This window comes from Pteronotus mesoamericanus, unplaced genomic scaffold (genome assembly GCF_021234165.1).
Source record: "Pteronotus mesoamericanus isolate MK-2021 breed Mesoamerican mustached bat unplaced genomic scaffold, CSHL_Meso_final contig_1193, whole genome shotgun sequence".
Lineage (NCBI taxonomy): Eukaryota > Metazoa > Chordata > Mammalia > Chiroptera > Mormoopidae > Pteronotus > Pteronotus mesoamericanus.
The window spans coordinates 2,927,821-2,945,506 of record NW_026555039.1 but is presented as its reverse complement, the minus strand read 5'-3'; the positions used below and the strand labels follow the sequence as shown (position 1 = coordinate 2,945,506).

At 66.4% G+C, this 17,686-nt stretch overlaps 1 protein-coding gene across 1 annotated transcript; it reads left to right on the top strand.

The window, feature by feature from the left end:
- Positions 1-6,105: 6,105 nt before the first annotated feature.
- On the top strand, positions 6,106-10,128 carry VWA1 (von Willebrand factor A domain containing 1). Its single transcript, XM_054583547.1, has 4 exons — positions 6,106-6,231; positions 7,343-7,900; positions 9,394-9,672; positions 9,777-10,128. Exons 1-4 carry the CDS (start codon positions 6,165-6,167, stop codon positions 10,115-10,117), a joined length of 1,245 nt encoding a protein of 414 aa, XP_054439522.1. The 5' UTR covers positions 6,106-6,164; the 3' UTR covers positions 10,118-10,128.
- The last annotated feature ends 7,558 nt before the right edge of the window (positions 10,129-17,686 follow it).

Genomic DNA, 17,686 nt, shown 5'->3' with positions numbered 1-17,686 from the left:
AGGTGCCAAGGACAGCTTCCTCCCGTCCAAGGCCGACTTCCTCCCCCGCCCCCCGCCCTGCCCTGGGCTGGGCGGCTCTGGCCAGGCGTCTAGGATACGAGGACTCTCCTGAGGACCCGCGGGCCCGGCAGCCATCAAACAACAGCTGGGCCTGCTGGGGGCGGGGAGCCCAGCTGCCTGAGCCCGCGGGGCTCCTACGTGTGCCCCCAGCCCCCCCCCCCCGTCACAGGCCACCGCAGCCCTGGCCCGGCCCCACCCACCCACCAAGGACACTGTGGGGGGCTGTGGGAGGCTCACGGAGGGGCCAGCTGTCAGGCCGTTGGGGACACCACATGCTGCCGGCCAGGGGAGGGTCCAGCAGAGAGCACCACACCAGCCTCGGGGCCTGAGGGGGCTCAGAAGGACCCTCTGTTCTTCCACGGGCCCCGGCCCTCCAGCCACAAGGCTCCCCTCCTCAAGGCCCGCCATTCACACCACCCATCCAGGCCCTCCGCCCCCCGCCCCCGGCCAGGGCCGGCCCCATCGGGACCCCCCAGAGCTCTGCCCCTGAACCTTTGCCCTGCACGGGGCCCGTGACGGGAGCCCCTCTTTCAGGGCCTCGGCCCCCCAGGCCCAGACCCCTCCTGATGGAGCCTCTGCTCCCCTCCCCTGGGAGCCCCCCACCCCAGACTAGAACGGCCCCCCAAGCCCACCCTGCTGGGAGCGCCGACCTCAACGCCCCTCGGCCCGTCCAGGGGTCCAAACCGCCAAGGACGCGGGTGCGCGGCTCCGAGATGGGTCAGGGGGAGGCCTCCACGCGGGAGCGTCACCGTGAGAAACGTCCAGACCTGCAAGAATTCTTGCGGGTTTATTGGAACCAAACTGACAACAGTTGCAGGGAAGCAAAACCTCAAGGGACTGAGAAAATGCTCCAGAAAATGCCAGTTTTGCACCTTACGTCCTACATTACAATCAAAAGAAGAGGCGTAAGGAGGTGACAGGAAACCCGAGGCGGACAGATAAGGGAGGCAGGGGAGAGCAGAGCGAGGGCCTCTGGGAGCAGACGGAAAAGCGCAGCAAGAGACACCGCTTTCAACACCGCGCGGCGGGTCCACGGGGCTCACGGCGGACCGTGAACGCCGGCGGCTGCGGGTGCTGGCGGCGCCCCAGGGGTAGGGCAAAGGGAACTTACCTGACATTCCATTCCACAGATGTGTCATCACAGACGCGGCCCAGGCTCAGTTAAGGTCAAGACTGCCTCACGTCAGGGAAGATTCTAGACTAGGATGTGGCCGCCCGCCAGGACCTGCGTTTAGTTAAAGAGTTTTAACTCAGAGCATCCTGTGCGGCCACTTCAGGCCTCGGAGTTTGGGAGGCCGCCATGCAGGCCTCTCCTGAGCTGGGGGGGGGGGGGGGGGGGGTTAGTGTGGGGCCCCTCTCTGTCCAGAGGACAGGGACAGCTCTTTCCCTGTGAACGCGGGCCGGCCGTGGGGACCTCCGCGCCCGCGTGTTCTGGCTTGTGCCTGTGCGCCTCTGCCCGGTCCGCTTGCCCGGCGGCCCTGGGCGGGGAGGGAGTGGTTGTCGGGGCCCCACAGGCGTGGCGACTGAGCGCGGTTCCCCGACCTGCTCGGAGCCGTTCACTCAGGCACAGGACCTCGTGGGGTCCGCAGGCCCAGCCGGGAGGGTCCGACGGGCGGTTCTGCCCCTCCAGCTTGCACCCAGGGGTGAGCCTGCCCCGACCCCGGCACGTAGGCCAGGCAAGGGGTGCGGGGCAGGGCGTAGGCTGGGGCGGGTGGGCTGGGTCCTGTGTGAGGGGACAAAGCCAGTTCCGTTCGCTATTGTGTCCCCGCCTGCCTAGCAGGCCCGTGACCTTGTCAGAACATGACTTCCATTTTACTTCTCTGAGCTTCTGTCCCCAGGCCTGGAAATTACTGGAAAGCAAGAGCGGAACTAACCGCTCCCTACAGCCGCAGGCAGAAGACAGCATTAGAACCCACCGCAGCCCCCAGGCCCAGGGGCCTCACCCCCGCGCCCCCAACCTTTTTTAACTCAATTACAATCCAGTAAAAACTCAAAGCCCCCACCCTTCCGGGCTGGTGGGTCTCTCCCCACCGCGCCCCTTGCCTTTCCTGGAGAGCGAATATGCTTCCTTCTCTTAGCGAATTCCTTCACAGCCCTGTCACCGACCACCCTCATGGCTGGAGGAACACACCCCCCTCTGCCCCCGAGGATCTTCTGGCCGGGAACCCTGCAGGAGTGAGAGCCCGGGGCCCACAGGCGCGAGCGGTCCGCAGCAGGGAAGGGGACGTGGGCCTGTAGAACAGGGCAGACGCTCAGTTAAGGAGAAACTTGTTCTGCCCTGCAGACGGGTCAAGAGACGCGAACTCTGATCATCGCTTTCTCTGGGCAAGGCCGCTGGTTCAGGCGCGTCGGGCACTCACGGCAGGCGCGCGCCCTTCCTGAGCCTGCAGTGGAAGGGAAGCCGCCTTCAGGCGACAGCCCTCTGCCCTCCACTGAGGCACGCCTGGGGGCTGGATCCGGAGCCCCACCCAGGAACAGGCAGAGGCTGGCTCTGGCTCTGAGGTCTGAGGCCCCGCTCCGGCCCCCCTGCCTGCCCCTGGGGAGTCCCCGCCTGGGGATCACCCAGGTTTGCCCCTCCTGGCTCTCTCCCTCCCCTCGCAGGCCTGTCTGGACCCTACCTGGGGCTGGCACAGGGCACAGGGGTCACCTCCCTGTCATAGAGGGTTCCAACAGAGGGGACCGAAGCTACGGGTCCCACCTCTGGAGGATACGCTGTTAGTCCCCTGCACAGGCTGGGAACCCGGGAGTGGCTGGGTGCCTGCCTTCCTCTCTGCCACCCACCCCTGCCACCGGGCTCCGGCTCCAGTGGCGGCGGCGGCAGCGGCCCAGGTGTCTCCCTGGAGGCCTGGCATCAGCCCCGCCCGCCCATGGGCCCTGGCCTGCCCCGGAAGGCCCTGCAGCCCACGCCCACCTTCCTGGCCCCCAGGCCTCCTTGCTGCTGACACACACACCTGCCTGCCCCCAGCCCACGGCCGTAGCGCTCCCTGTAGCCCCCCCCACGCGGCCCCGCCCTCAGTGGGGAAAACAAGGACCCGGCTGCCCGTCCTCCTAATAACCCGCAGCACTAGGGGGGACGCGGCGGGGGGGGGGGGGTCCTGGGCCCAGCACCTGCATTTCCTCACTGTGGAACCTGACTGCGGCCTGGCCCCGCAGGGAGGAAGGACAGGCGGGGCGCCGCCACCCCCAAGCTCAGGCTGCCCACGCCGCCGCCTCCGCCACCGCCTTCCCGCCACTCTGGGGGGGCAGGGTAGAGCCGTCAGCTCTGGGGCCGCAGGGTGCAGGGCTCCGGGGGATGAGAGGCTGGGACCTGCAGACCCCCAGACAGGTCCTCAGGCCCCGGCTTGTCCCTGACCACAGAGGGCGGGTTAAGGCTGGAAGAATGTGCGGGTGGGGGCGGGGCGGGGCGGCAGGGGCGGGGCGGCAGGGTCTCTGCCGCTGGTCCGACTAGCTGCTGTGGGGTCGGGTCAGGGGGCCTTGGCTTGCCCCACACTCCTGCCCCAGGCCACAGGCAGCCACCCCCTTCCCGTCGCCCCCCCCCCCGCCTCCCCTGCCATGCGTGGGTAGATAGACAACGTGAAAAACAGCTGAAGGCGGGGGCGGCCACGGGGGATGGGGGCAGCGGCTGGGGACAGCCCAGCCCGCCTACCCTACGGACCAGCGGAGAGCGCTAGGCTGGAGTCAGGGGTGAGGTCAGAAGTCCCGGGAGTTGCCCTTTTCCTTGGGGTCAACGCCACTACAATGAGCTGGGGACAAAAGGCCCTTCTTTTCTGCGGAGGCCTGGGCTGTGCGGGGGAGGGAGTGCGCAGACCCGCAGGGAAGGGGCGGTGCCTGCAGAGCTGAGTCCCGGGGTTTCCCGGAACCCTCGCCACCTGCCCTGGACAGGCCGCAGGGCGGACCAGCTCCAGGAAGTGATGCACAGTGTGCAGGGACCCCCGCTGGGCCAAGGCCACGACCCAGAACAGAGCAGGGGCGGGAGAGGTCCGGGGGCTGGCCCGCTGTGTCCGGGTGCCTCTGGCCCCTCTGGCCCCCCCGCTCCCCCCCAGCCTGCCTTCCCTCAGAGAGGAGCTTTCCGGACCATTATATTTGTGCTTCCTCTGGCGTCTGCCTCGGACTCAGCCCCGGCCCTGACCACCGCACCCCCGGCTGACCCCGAGCTCCCTGGGGACTCTCCGGCTGCCCGTGTCTCCCCGGGGTGGGCTGGGAGGCCTGCGGGACACAGAAACGAGGCCTGAGGCCAGGGAGCAGAGGCGGTGACCAGGCATAGGGTGTCTCCTGGGGGCCGGGCGGGAGCTCAGCCGGAGCGGCCGACGTGCGCCGGCAGAGCGGGGCAGGTGGCCGAGCTCAGGGCAGGCTGGGCAGAGGCCCTGGCTGAGGGCCCCCGAGGCCAGGCGCCCCGTCCCTTCTCCCTCTGATGGAGAGTCTGCAGGCGGGCGGCTGCTTCCTCGAGTGTTTGAGTCACAGCCAAGAAGACCCGCTCAGTTTTTCCAGAAGGGACGGAAACTTCCCCGTCAGCCCGGCAGAGCAGGCCTTGCCGTGCGACTGAGGTCCCACCCGCTGGGCGGGAGCCGGGCACAAGTGGGGAAGCCACTGCTGCAGCGCAGGCGGGCGGGGGCCCAGGGAGACGGGCGCCCCAAGGAGTGACGGTCGGGGTGGGCGGGGGCGTGCCACCCCCAAGCCCCCGGCCTCCGCCAGCTGCCACCGCGGCCTGACTGGCCTCCGCGCACAGGCCCCGTCTCCGCGGCAGCCCTGGGGAGCCTCGCGTGCGGGGAGCAGGGGCGCGGGCCCGGGGACTTCGGCGGCCCAAGCCCACTGGTCCCACCACGAGGCTCCGGCGGAAGCACCCGGCAGTCTGGTCCCGCCGAGGCCTGAGGTCTGGGGAGCCGAGCCAGCAAGGCCGCTGCCAAGATTCCCAGTGAGGGGTGGGGGCAGCGGGGACACAGTCCTCATTCTGTTCCTGCCCCGACTCCTCAGGCTCGGCTGAGCCGCTTCCTTTTTTAGGCAAAGGGCCGCTCAGACTGTCTGCCGGCCTCTCACCTGCCAGAAAGAGAGGAAGGAAGACCATGGAGTCCCAGCCGTCTCCTCGTCTCCTCGTCTCCCCGAAGAGCATCCCCGGGGAGGCGGGGAGGGCGGGGACATCCCGGCACCGGTGCGGGGGCCTGTGCCCCCGGCCCGCAGGGAGGGGCAGCTGGGAGAGGCTGTGGCCACCCTGCAGGAAGGCGTCTGGGGAGCGAGGCGGCGGGAGGCGGCGGGCTCTCCCCACCTCCCTCGCCCAGGCGACACTGCCCCACCCCGGGCGGGGAATCTGCCCCGGGGGCTAAGTGCCCCTCCGGATGCCACCTCTGGTCCGGCCTGCAGGGCTCACGAGAGGGGGGGCTCCAGTGGGTCCCTGGGGGTCTGTCCTTGGCGTGGAGCCTGACCTCTGCCCAGGCCCTGGGCCCCTCATGGGGCAGGGTACATGGGGACAGCAATAAGTTTCACATGGTCACCCTGAACGGGGCCTGAACCTCCAAGACGCCAGGAGGGGTGGGGGCTGCGCGTTCCCTGCGAAGCTCACCCCTCGAGTCTCAGGCCTCTGGGCTATGTCCAACGTCCTGCATCTTTTCTAAGTTTGGCCCTTCTAATCCCTGTCGGTCAGTCCTTGGGGACACAAGTCCCAGCTCCCAGGCACCTCCCCCGCCCCCAGCCCTGTGCCCCAGCGGAGGCCGGGGCTGCTCTGCGCGTCACCCCACCCTCGCACACTCCCCGGGCCCTTTGGGGCAGGCTGCAGGGCCGAGAGCCTGGGCAGTGGGCCTGGGGCGACTCCGCTCGGTCGCCCCCGTGTTTCGGGCAGGGGGCGGGCCAGGCCCCACGGTCTCACGGCCAGAAAGGAATCCTGCAGCGTCTGCGTGCGTGTCTGCCCACGAGGGCGCCTCTGGCCTCTCCATGCGCGCGCCTCCCCCGAGTCTGTGCGTCTGGGCCAGGCACGCGGCGGAGCGCGCGCATCGGGGCGGGGCCTCTCGGGGGCGGGGCCCGGGTCCAGCCCGTGCGGCGACGCGCGTTGCCGCCCAGGAGCGAGCCAGCGAGGGGCGAGCGGAGTCCGAGCGTGCCGCGTTCCGTCGCCTGCGATGCTGCCCTGGACGGCGCTTGGCCTGGCCCTGAGCCTGGCGCTGGCGCGGAGCGGCGCGGAGCGCGGTGAGTGCGGCGGACGCTGGGGCCCCTCCACCCCCCGCTGCCCGCCCGGGGCCGCCGCTCTCTTCACGCGGCCGCGGGGCGGTGGTGGCCGGCAGGGCGCCCCACCCACCTCGGCGGGAGGACCGAGATGTCCCAGGCGGCTCGGCTGAGCGTCGGGACGTGGAGGCTGCGTTCTGCCCGTCGGCATCTCCGCCGGATCGTGGGGCCTGGAGGGAAGAGGGAGGTGACTGTCGAGGAGGCCGTCCCTGCCTCAGTTTCCCTCTCTTGGAACGGCCCTTAGTAGGGGGATGGCCAGAAGGCTGGAGTCTCCCCACCAAATCAGGGAAAACGGAGGCCCCAAGACCCAGACCAGAACCAAGACACCCAGCCCCTGTCTGCCCATGGCCCAGTGGTGGTGGGGCCTGTCTGCCCCTAGGGGTGCCAGGAGGAAGGGGGAGCCCGGGAGGCCTTGGGGGAGCCACAGGCTGCTGCGGCAGGTCACTTGCTTCCCGGGTCCGGATGGAGCCCGAGGATGGGGCCCGAGAAGGGGTGGCACCATTGCCGCCTGGCACCCAGCCTGTGCCCAGGGCTGTGACCAGCGCCCAGCCTCTGCCACCTGTCCTTCTCTGCCCCCAGTCTCCCCGGCTGCTTTGTGCCCTGCGCCCTCATGCCCCACCTGTTGCCCCACCTGGAGGCGGAGCCGTGTGTCTGGACTCCAGCCTGGGGCTGCTGCTCTGGAAGACGAGCCGCAGCCACCCAGGCCGGTCCACCTGCCACTGAGCGCGGAGCCAGGCCTCTGGGCTCCGGGCTCCTTGCAGGTCTGCAGAGGAAAGTGAGGGCGTGGGGGCTTGGCGGAGTGTGCTTTCCTTTACAGGTGGGATGAGCCCAGAGGGTACCCCAGGTCTGTGGCCAGGGTGCAGAGCTGGGACCCCCGAGAGCGTGGACCGCCTGTCAGCTCGGGCCCTTCAGGGCCACCCCCGAGACCTTTGGGGCGGGGCCCCACCGGCTGTCGGGGCTCACTCAGGCGGAGGCCAGCGCCTGCTCCTGGAAAGCCAGGCCCTGGGGGCCCCGCCACGGGTGGGGAGCTGTCTGGAAGCCACCGCCTGGGCTGAGCCCTGTCCCTCTCCCCCAGGGTCCCCGGCATCAGCCCCCCAGGGGGACCTGCTCTTTCTGTTGGACAGCTCAGCCAGTGTATCCCACTACGAGTTTTCACGAGTTCGGGAGTTTTTGGGGCAGCTGGCAGCCCCGCTGCCCCTGGGCCCTGGGGCCCTGCGCGCCAGCCTGGTGCACGTCAGCAGCCAGCCACACACCGAGTTCCCCTTCGGCCAGCACAGCTCCGGTGCGGCCGTCCAGGATGCCATCCGCGCTGCGGCCCAGCTCATGGGCGACACCAACACTGGCTCCGCGCTGGCATACGCCAAGGAGCAGCTGTTCGCCGAGGCGGCGGGGGCCCGGCCGGGAGTGCCCAAGGTGCTGGTGTGGGTGACGGACGGCGGCTCCAGCGACCCCATCGGGCCCCCCATGCAGGAGCTGAAGGACCTGGGCGTTACCGTCTTCATCGTCAGCACTGGCCGCGGTAACCGCCTGGAGCTGTCGGCCGCCGCCTCGGCCCCTGCGGAGAAGCACCTGCACTTCGTGGACGTGGACGACCTGCACATCATCGCCCAGGAGCTGAGGAGCTCCATCCTCGGTAGGTGGGAGGCGCGGTGGGGCGGGGGGGGGGTGCCCCAGGTGGAGCCCAGGAAGAGAGCTGGGCGGGGCTCTAGGAAGAGCGGCTCCGGGCGGGGCTCTCTCTGACCGGTGGGCCCGTCGTTGCTCAGTCGTTGCTCGTTGCTGGAGCCCCACAGAGTGGGGGGCGTGCAGAGGAGCAGGAAGGAGGTTCCCAGCCTGAGGACTCTGCAGGTGGTCAGCAGGCGCCCCCGCAGGAGCCGGGAGCCAGGTCGGGGGGTGGGGACGGCCTCCCTGGGGCCCTACTTTCCACTACCGGCCCCCCCCCCCCGCCCAGGGATGAGGGCAGGTGGGGGCTCTTGCCAGCAGCTCCCCGCAGACTTTCTTCTGGGGGCCTGGTCCAGCCAAACCCCACAGGGGGCGGGGCTGGAAATGAAGGGCCTCGGCTCGGGCTTGGCCGCTGCAGCCACTGAAAAACGCCGCTAACCCCAGGGCTCTCCCTGGGCGACCGCCTGTGGGTTAACCATCCACCCGAACCCGGAAGGGGTTAGGCTGTGGGTTGCAGAGAGGGGTCTAGGGTGCTTCTGAAGATTTCCTCCAGGGACAGCTGGCCCCTGGTTGTCCCAGGCCGCCCGCCGTGGCTGAGCCGGGGCGAGGGGGGGTGGTGGCGGGGACGGGGCGGCAGCAGGAGAAGGAGCTGCTGGGCAGGAGGCCACAGGGCGGTGAGGCAGCCTGGGGGCCCCTGGGACTGGGAGTGGGCCTGGCGGGGGTGACAGGAAGGAGAGCGAGGGCCAGGCTGGCAGCGGGGCGCCCAGCCTCCGAGGAGGAGGCAGCAGGGTGGCAACAGGCTCTGCCCTGCCCAGGCCTGTACCAGCCGTGCCCGCCTGCACGGTCACGGATGACTCAGGAGTACCGTTCGCTTGGGGGACCCCGCTTCGGGGGTCACACTCTCCCGGGGACCTGAGGCAGAGACAGGCAGACAGCATGTCCACTCCTAGGTCCGGCCGCCCCTGCAGCCGTCATATCTCCAGCCCCCCTCGGGGGGCCCCTGGTGGCCTGCCCCCCACCCCGGCTGCGCCCTCGGCCGGCCCCCTTTGCCGTGGCTTCCCGGAGCTAAGCTGTCCCTGGACCCTGTGCCGCCCTGGCTGGCATGGGGGTCGGTCCTCCGTCCTCAGACACCACCTGTGGCTCGGCCACCTGCAAGGGGCCCTTTCCGGGGCCCCTGGACCGGGTGGGAGGTGGCTGAGGCAGCTTCCCTGGGGGCTGTGGCTGAGGCAGGGAAGCTCCTGGTGGGGCCAGAGCAGGGGCTGCCCTCCTGCAGGTCCCCCAGCCTCGTTATCAGTTTGCGTCTTATTAGCGTCCGCCGACCGCGGCCGGGCAACCGGGCCCCCAGCGCTCCTGCTCCCTGCGTCTGTCTCCCTGCTGGGCGGCCCCCACCCCTGCCCCGGACACAGGGCCCCAGGCCCAGGCCGGAGGAGGTGACCTTGGTTCCCTGTCCCCCTGCACCACCCGCAGACGCTTTGCAGCCACAGCAGCTCCGTGTCTCTGAGGTCACGTCCAGCGGCTTCCGCCTGGCCTGGCCGCCCCTGCTGAGCGCGGACTCCGGCTATTACGTGTTGGAACTGGTGCCCCGCGCGGAGCCGGGGACCGCGCGCCGCCAGCAGCTGCCCGGGAACGCCACGGGCTGGGCTTGGGCCGACCTGGACGCCGACACGGACTACGACGTGGCGCTGGTGCCCGAGTCCAACGTACACCCCGTGAGGCCGCAGCACCTGCGGGTGCGCACGCTACCGGGTGAGCGGGCGGGGCGGGGGGCGCGGGGCGGGGCCCCGGGCGGCGGGGCGCGGGGCGTGGCGCGGGGGCCCCCACCCACCCACTCATGGGCGCTTCCCCTGCAGAAGAGGCCGGGCCGGAGCGCATCGTCATCTCGCACGTCCGGCCGCGCAGCCTGCGCGTAAGCTGGGCCCCGGCGCTGGGCCCGGCCGTGGCGCTCGGCTACCACGTGCAGTTCGGCCCGCTGCGCGGCGGGGCGGCGCAGCGCGTGGACGTGCCCGCCGACCGCAACAGCACCGAGCTGCAGGGCCTGGCGCCGGGCACCGCCTACCTGGTGACCGTGACGGCGGCCTTCCGCTCGGGCCGCGAGAGGGCGATGTCGGCCAAGGCCTGCACGCCCGACAGCGAGCGCAGCCGCGCCCCGCACCCCCCGCCGCCGCCGGGGCCCGGGGGCCGGGGTCCTTGAGCCGGCCGCCCCGCGTGGTCCAGGGCCCCTTCTCCCGATGCTGGCGGGGGTGGGGGGGATCGCCCGCCGAAACCTGGGCCTGAGGGCCGGGGGTGCGGGCCAGGCCTTGGCCACGCGGCGACTCCGCGTGACCCCCCAAGTCCTCTCCTCTCGGCCGGCGGGAGCCTGACTCAGCGGCCGGACCCTCCGATGCGCTTCTGGCAGCAGCGCTGGCCCCTGTGACCCCTCCCCTCCCGGCCGGCAGCCGGGCGCTCGGTGGCATCCTTTGGGTGGGATTTAGCGGGGAGCTGGGGAGGGAGTCTGGGCCCTGGTGGAGAACAGGGTCCGGGCTGGGACCGGAGGGCGGACCTTCCCCTGGTGTGAAGGGCCAGGCCCTCCTGGGACGAGAGCTGGCACTGGGAGCTTGGCCCGGCTGGCTGCTCAGGCCCGGGGCCTCGTCAGCAAGCAGAGGGACAGGAGCAGGCGCTGGCTCCGCTGGGCCCCACAGGCTCCCTGGCGGGGACGGTCGGCTCAAGGGCGGGAGGGGGGATGTGGGGAGGAGGTGGACGCAGCGGCCAGCGGCTGCTGGGTGGCGAGGTGGGCCACGCAGGGCCAGGGCACTGAGCTGGCGGCCAGGGACAGCGGCTCTGCCTTCGCGCCCGGACCGCGCTGGGCTCCGACGCAGGCACCGTTGGGAGGCCTGGAGCCCGGCGCCCCGGTCCTGGGACGGCACTGGCAGGGGCCTCTGCTCGCTTCAGGGTGGGGCCTTCCGTGCTGGGGGGACGCACCCCAGCGATTCCCTGCACCTTTGGACACGCCTCCTGTCACCGCTTGCTGCCTGGGGCCACCAGACCAGCCCCGGGCAGGCGGAGGCTCCCCTCCGCCCGCCCTCTGCCTCTTCCCCACTAACGTCCCACACTTGGAAACAGCGCCGGTCAGTGCTTGCGCGGGCAGCACGCGTACTAAAATACAGTAAATCAGATGTAAACCAAGTCCTGCTGTCTCCTGAGAATACTTTACTCCTTGTCACACGCCCCAGGGACCCTGGTGGGGGGCCCTGGGTGCGCTGGCTGGTGCGGGGGGTGGGGGGCGGCCGTCTGTGCGCCCGGCCTCTGCCGGCCCGGGTCTGCAGCGTGGGTGGGGCGCCTGCCAGGCCCGCTGCCGGCGGGCGACGCCCTTGACTACAGTGTGGCTTTCTGCCTCCCTGCCGCCGCCAGCAGCGGCCGGGCTGAGGGGCAGCTCTGGCCGGCACAGTCCCGGGCTGGCGGTGTGAGCGTGCGCTTCAGCGCCTGTGTGCGACCTTCGCTCTCCGGGCCTCCCACTATCGCGTGGCCCCTGCCCAGGCCCCGAGACCTGCTCCATCCACCGGTCGGTGTTGGCGTCGGGGGGGGGGGGGGGGCTGCCTGCTGGGGCAGCCTAGGGGTGGCCTATGTGACGATGGCACCAGGGAGGAAGCCCTCCCAGCCCCTGGCCTGACGGTGGGAGCCGAGGGGGCCGCTTTGGAAGGGGAGGCTCGGGGGTGGGTCTGGGGCCCCGGAGGCAGGTGGCTGGCCAGCGCCCGTTGGGGGGCCTCTGTCCGGTGGGTGGTGGGTCCTCCTCTGTGTGCCCCGCCCCACTGAGTCAGGCACAGGGCACACTGACTGGGACAGCGTGTGCGTTGCGGCTCTCAGTGTGGCCGGCGGTCCGCAGGCGGGCGAGGGGCGGAGGCTCCTGTGGCCTCAGCAGCAGCCCTGTCCCGCGGCGGGTGGGGGTGAATAGCGGGTCCCCCGCAGCGAGGGGAACCCTCGGGCCTGGGCCTTGGGCCTGACCTGCCCCTGGGTGTCAGAACTTCCCCACATAAGCCCATGGTCCCCACGCTGATTCTCCCGGGGGTTCACAGATCCAAGACCACTGGCCACCCAGGGGGTCCCCCTTCCACACCGAGCCCCTGCCCGCTGGCCGGTCCTTTCCCACAGCTCAGCCACCCACTTGACACTAGCTGAGTGGCCGCCTCCTTCCCCACAAACGTGCCTGCGACCCCAAGACAGGGCGGAGCGGCGAGAGGCAGGCCCACACCCTGGAAGAGGCTCCGGCTGCCCTGGTCCCGCTGGACGCTGAGGCGCGGGGAGAGGGGCCCCGCTCCGTCCCCCGCCCAGGAATGCGGCCCCCGGTGCCCTTGTCGCGGAGGCACCGCCCTTCGCACCGTCCCAGGCGCTTCCGAAAGGGCCCGGAGTCCGGGCCCAGCTGGGGGCGGCCTGGTGGAGACGGCTTTGTCCTGGTCTCCCCTGCCCCCGACACGCAGGCCCTGGCCCCTCGGCCCTCTCTGGGCCCAGGGCCCTGGCTGACGCCCTCCACTCACTGGGGGCTTCCCCGCGTGCCCCTGGAAACCACGCCAGGGGCTGTGCTGGGGTTGCTTCTGGTTGAGGTTAGACCCGCACAGCAGGCAGGCGTGGGTGGGGCAGGGAGGGGCCGCTGGGGAGGGTCCTCTCGCACGTGGGGGCCCGTGTGAGCGCTGTTTTCACAGCTGTGCCGGTTCTGCTGTTGTCCCTAATTTGATGAGAGATCCGGGTGTTCACCGAGGCTGCGCGCGCGCGTTCTCCGAGGGGCCCCCGGGGACCGACCGCCTCGTGACCGGGGGACGGCTCTCCAGCTTCATGAGCCCTTGGACAAAGGCCGGCGGCCTCTGGGGCCTGGTGCCCCAGGTCGGTGAGGTGCCCACCGGGAGGAGAGGCAGCTGGCCCAGGGCTCCCTCAGGCAGGAGCGGCCGACATGGCGACAGCCCTGCTGTGGGACATGCCGGTGGCCCATCCTCGGCCTCCTACGGGGGAGGGGGCAGCGTAGGAAAAGAAAAACCGGAGTGCACAGCTGTGTGTCAGTGCTCTTTTCTGGGGAGAACACATTCCTTCCAACATCTAGGAAAACAAATGAACTGCGAGTGGAAGCCCTGTCTCCCCCTGGACGGGAGGATGCTGAGGTGGGGGCTCAGGGAGGCCCTGCCCCTTGGGACCCCGCCTGGGCTCGGGGCTCCTGCCCCCGCCGCCTTCTCGGGAAGGGCCGGGTCTCCTGAGCAGGGGTGGGGTTCGCTCCCCCCCACCTTGTGCTCTCGTGGAAAGGCCTGCCTGTAACCGCCCACGTTTCAGAAATGCTGGTGAAGGCACCTGCGACAAGTGATAGCATCTTCGCCACCAATGCGCGAGCTTTGCTGGAAGAGAAGGCCCCGCCCCGCCAGGCGTGGGCAGGAGAGCCCCTGGCGCGGTGTCCACGGGAGCGGAGGCCACGTCCAGGCTGCAGGGCAGGGGGCGCGACCCCCACGCTTCTCACCGGGATACGAGGGGGCCGCCTGCTCCAGCTCCCGCTGCTCACCTGCGCCAGGCCAGCCCCTACGGGACAGGGGTGCGCTCCAGGCCAGGCTGGGGGCTCCTCCTGGCCGCTGCCCTCGCAGGGGCCCACGCACAGCCCCTCCGGGAGGACCCCGGGGCGCCCTGAGTGGCCGCGGGGTTTGAGTGGCTGTTGCGTCCGAGGTCCTTCTGGTCTGGGCGGCTGAGCTGCTTTGCTCCCGGGGAGGCAGAGGCGTGTCTCCTGTGCTCAGGCAGGCGGGCAGCCTGCGCCAAGAGCCCCCCACCCCCGGGTGCCTCTGGGGCAGCCTGGCTGTGCTGCCCTCTGGGTGCCTCTTCTCTCTGGGCCCGGCGGATGAGGTGGTGGGGAGCCTGCGTGGGGGACAGGGCAGCGGGCGGGGGCCGCGTGGGCCACTGCATAGCCCCACACATCACCTTGTGGAAGCTTTGGGTCAGTCCGCAGCCCCTCCGGAGCTGGGCCCGAGGCGGCACGTGTCAGAGGGCCCAGCGTGGCGACCCTTAACCCCGGGGCCCTGGGGAGCAGCGGCAGGGTGAGGGGCCCTGCAGAGAGCTGGGAGCCCGCTTCCCCCCCTCTTTTTCAGCCATTTCATTTTGTGTTTTAAGATTTTATTTATTTAGAGAGAGGGGAAGGGAGAGAGAGAAACATCGATGTGAGAGAGGAACATCTACTGGCTGCATCTCACATGCGCTCCGTCCGGGGACTGAACCTGCCACCCAGGCGTGGGCTCTGACCGGGAATCACACCGGCAACCCTTCCCTTTGCAGGACAATGCCCGGTCACCTGAGCCACACGGGTCAGGGCCAGCCATTTCTTTCTTTTTTTTTTTTTTGCAGTTTGTGTTCAATGCGAATCAATTCCATCACATGAGAAGTTACTATGGGCCAAAGCATAAATAGACAAACGCTATGCACCACCCACCATAGGCACACAGCGCTGAGGCCTTCGCACGGGGGCCTGAGACCCTCTGGCTGGGTGTTCCCGCTGCAGTTTCCAGGCGTGGGAAAAATGGATTTGGTTACCTGGTTTACCGGTTCTGGCTCCTTCACATACTTGCAATTCCAATGTTAAGATTTGTCCATTTTACCTGCAGAACAAATCTTTTTATGTATTTTTTAATTGTAACAAGTATTCTGAAATTCGTCGAGGTCGATGTACTTCTCTACTCTTTGGAATTAGTTTAATTAGACGAATCTGATGTCCTTGTTGACCAGAAAGAGGCGATGAGCATATAAAAATGATTCAGCTGCCGGACCTGAGGTAGATTCCCATCCGCCCCTAAACATCCAGTGCAAGGCCAACTGCAAAGCCTCAGAGGGGGAGCTCCGTTCACAAGGCAGCGGGGACAGGCAGTGTTACAATGTGAAACTTTCTGCAGAGTTATGTTGGGCTCTGTGAAAAAACACAGGGATACCTGGGAATCCCTGCCACTGGCTGCGGAAATAGAAGCAGAAATGGAGTCAGGGGAAGGTTTTGTGTTATTTAACACTCATGGCCTTACAGCTTTAACCAGTGAAAACAATCGCTGTTCCAGATCCCATCCTTTATGTCTAGAGATAAAATCTATCTGTTTTCAAGGGAGAGTTTTATGCGTCCATCCTGCTTAAGCCACATTTAAGGAAATCATCTCTCAACCAATTTTGGATGTGGCTCTTCATCTGGTGCGTGAAGCTCTAGACTCCCTATTGGCGTCCATCATGGAATCAAACCCTGCACAAGCTCTTCAGACCAATAAAATTTGGGATCCTCAGCATTTTTAAAGGTTTTGTTTATTTATTTTTAGAGAGGGGGAAAGGGAGGGAGAAGGAGAAACATAAAAATGAGAGCAACAGATTGGTTGCCTCTCGTGCCCCATCCTGGGGACCTGGCCCGCAACCCAGGCCTGGGCCCTGCCTGGGATTCCAACTGGTGACCTTTAGGTTCGCAGGCGGCACTCAATCCACTGAGCCACGCCCGCCAGGGCAAAAACGACCTAAATCTTAAGATAGTGAGCAACCCTTCATACACACACAGACACACACTCTTTAATTGATCTTATTATTATTTTTGTTAATGAAAATAATCTTTATTACATAAAATAAGAAATACATACAAAGACGCAAACAGTCTTAGTCATTTTCTTCCAGATGTTTGGATCTGCTTACAGAAAAGGCAGAACTGAAGTCTACATACAGACTTAGGAAAAATCTGAGGAGTCCTTGGCAGGTGGCGTTTGGTGAGTTGCTCTTTCTTCGGTGTTTATAATCTGTGCATTTGAAACACCGACTTCAAAGCACTAATAACCATGCAAATGCTTAAGCAAAAGGAACGTACATTAAGCAGAATCTACACAGGGTGGCGAATGGACCGGCTACTAAAGCTGTGCGACAAACAAAACCCTCAGCCGAGTTAGCTCATGAGCCACGGATAGAAGCGAAGAACAGTTTGAGCAAGGGACATGCATTCAAAAGAGAAACACTGGTGTGTCCGAGGCAAACTGCAGTTTGCTGTGAAATAGGTAACTGATGTGCATCTTTTAAATCAATGCTTTAAAAAAAAACTCCAAAAAACAATACCCGGGGTAGTTCCTAATGAACCCCGGGGAGGAGAAACCGAAGTGTTGCCATTTGAGAACAAGTTTCCTCTGAACAGCGGAGTGAGCCGAGCCTCTTGGAAGAGGAGGGAAAGCCTTACACGCTGCCAACGCAGCTGGGACCTGGCGCTCGGGTGATTCCAGCCTCGCGCTGCCGGCCCAGTGCTCTCTCGTGGGTCTCCCTGGCACTCTTGCTGTCCCAGTGAGTGGGTCGCGCCTCTTTCCCCACCTCTTCCCGGTGGCCAGCAGCTCAGTGGACTCGCTCCGAGGCACGCAGCCGTTCCCAGTTCCCTGGGCGTGGCCTCGAGTTGGGGGCCCGTAGCCACTCCGCAGCCGGCGGTCCTGCGAGGACGTCACCAGGTTGGGGAAGGGCGGGTGGACGCCCCTAGCGGCGCTGAGCGACGCTGCGGGCAGGTGCCGTCACCTTGGGATTGTAAGACATCCCCCCCCTCCCAGCGGCGGGGTGCGGTCTCCAATTGATTTTGAGAGACAAAACCCGGAGGGAGGGGAAGAGAAACATCCATTCGTTGTTCCCTTTACTTGTGCATTTATTGGTTGATTCTTGTCTGTGCCCTGACTGAGGATGGAACCCACAACATGGGCGTATCTGGATGACGCTCTAACCACCTGAGCTGCCCGGCCAGGGCCAACCCTTCCTTTAATTTAAAAAAAATTTCAAAGACAGTTGCCAATGCATCATATTAGCTTCAGGTGTACAGCATAGTGATTGAACATTTATATACAGGGTCCCGCAGAAGGAATGTCTGCTTGAGTGTGGTTGGCAGGGTAATAATATGGGTGTAATAATTTATAGTTTTAGTTTGAACATTTCACCTAAAATGTCATACGGTGTGCTTGATGTGATATTGTTATGTTACAGAATTACATGCTTATGATTTTGTAATAACAGATTTTGTAGTAAAAAAAAAAGGGGGGGTGTTGTTTGTGAGGGACCGCGTATTTACCAGCTGGTACAGGATGAGACTGTTAAACATTCATAGAACTTATGAAGTGATCACCCTGACAGTCCAGTACTCATCCGACATCATCGTTATTACAACACTTTTTTTAAAAAAAGTTAAATGAGTCGGATGTGCTTTTTAGAAACCGACTTTATACATGCAGAGCTAGATTCTTTCTTATATAAAAGTGCAGAGGAGTGCCGAACGCGGCCTGTGGATGGCGCTAGAGAGGGGCCGGTGGGCGCGGGGCGGGCGGCCGAGGCCTCGGGCCTTTGACGCGGCGAAGCGGGCCATCGCCTGCGGAGGTGCGGTCGGCGGCGGGTCCGCGAAATCCTTGACGGCCGCTGGGGGGCGTCTGGCTGGAAAACTCACTCGGTGGTTCTCTTCATTTTGGAGGGAATAAAATCACAGAACTGTCGTTGGATCCCCCCCGCTCCCTGTTTTTACAACTGTTTTCCATCTAGTGGGGAAACTCACTCCACGTAACTCCAGGAACAAAAGCGATTCTACAAGGAAAGAACGAAGGGGCAACTTGGGTCCTGGCCCAAAGGCAAACGTCGCTGCCTTTGGACAAGGTCCGCCCCACAGCAACGCAGGCCTCTGTCCAGCCTCGTCTCCCTCCGTCCCGAGAGGTCCCGCCTGCCCCTTTGTCCAGGAAGCAAGCACGTGGCCTGCGGAAGGTCCCAAGCCAAAGTCCTCACCAGGCAGGGACGGGAGCCAGGA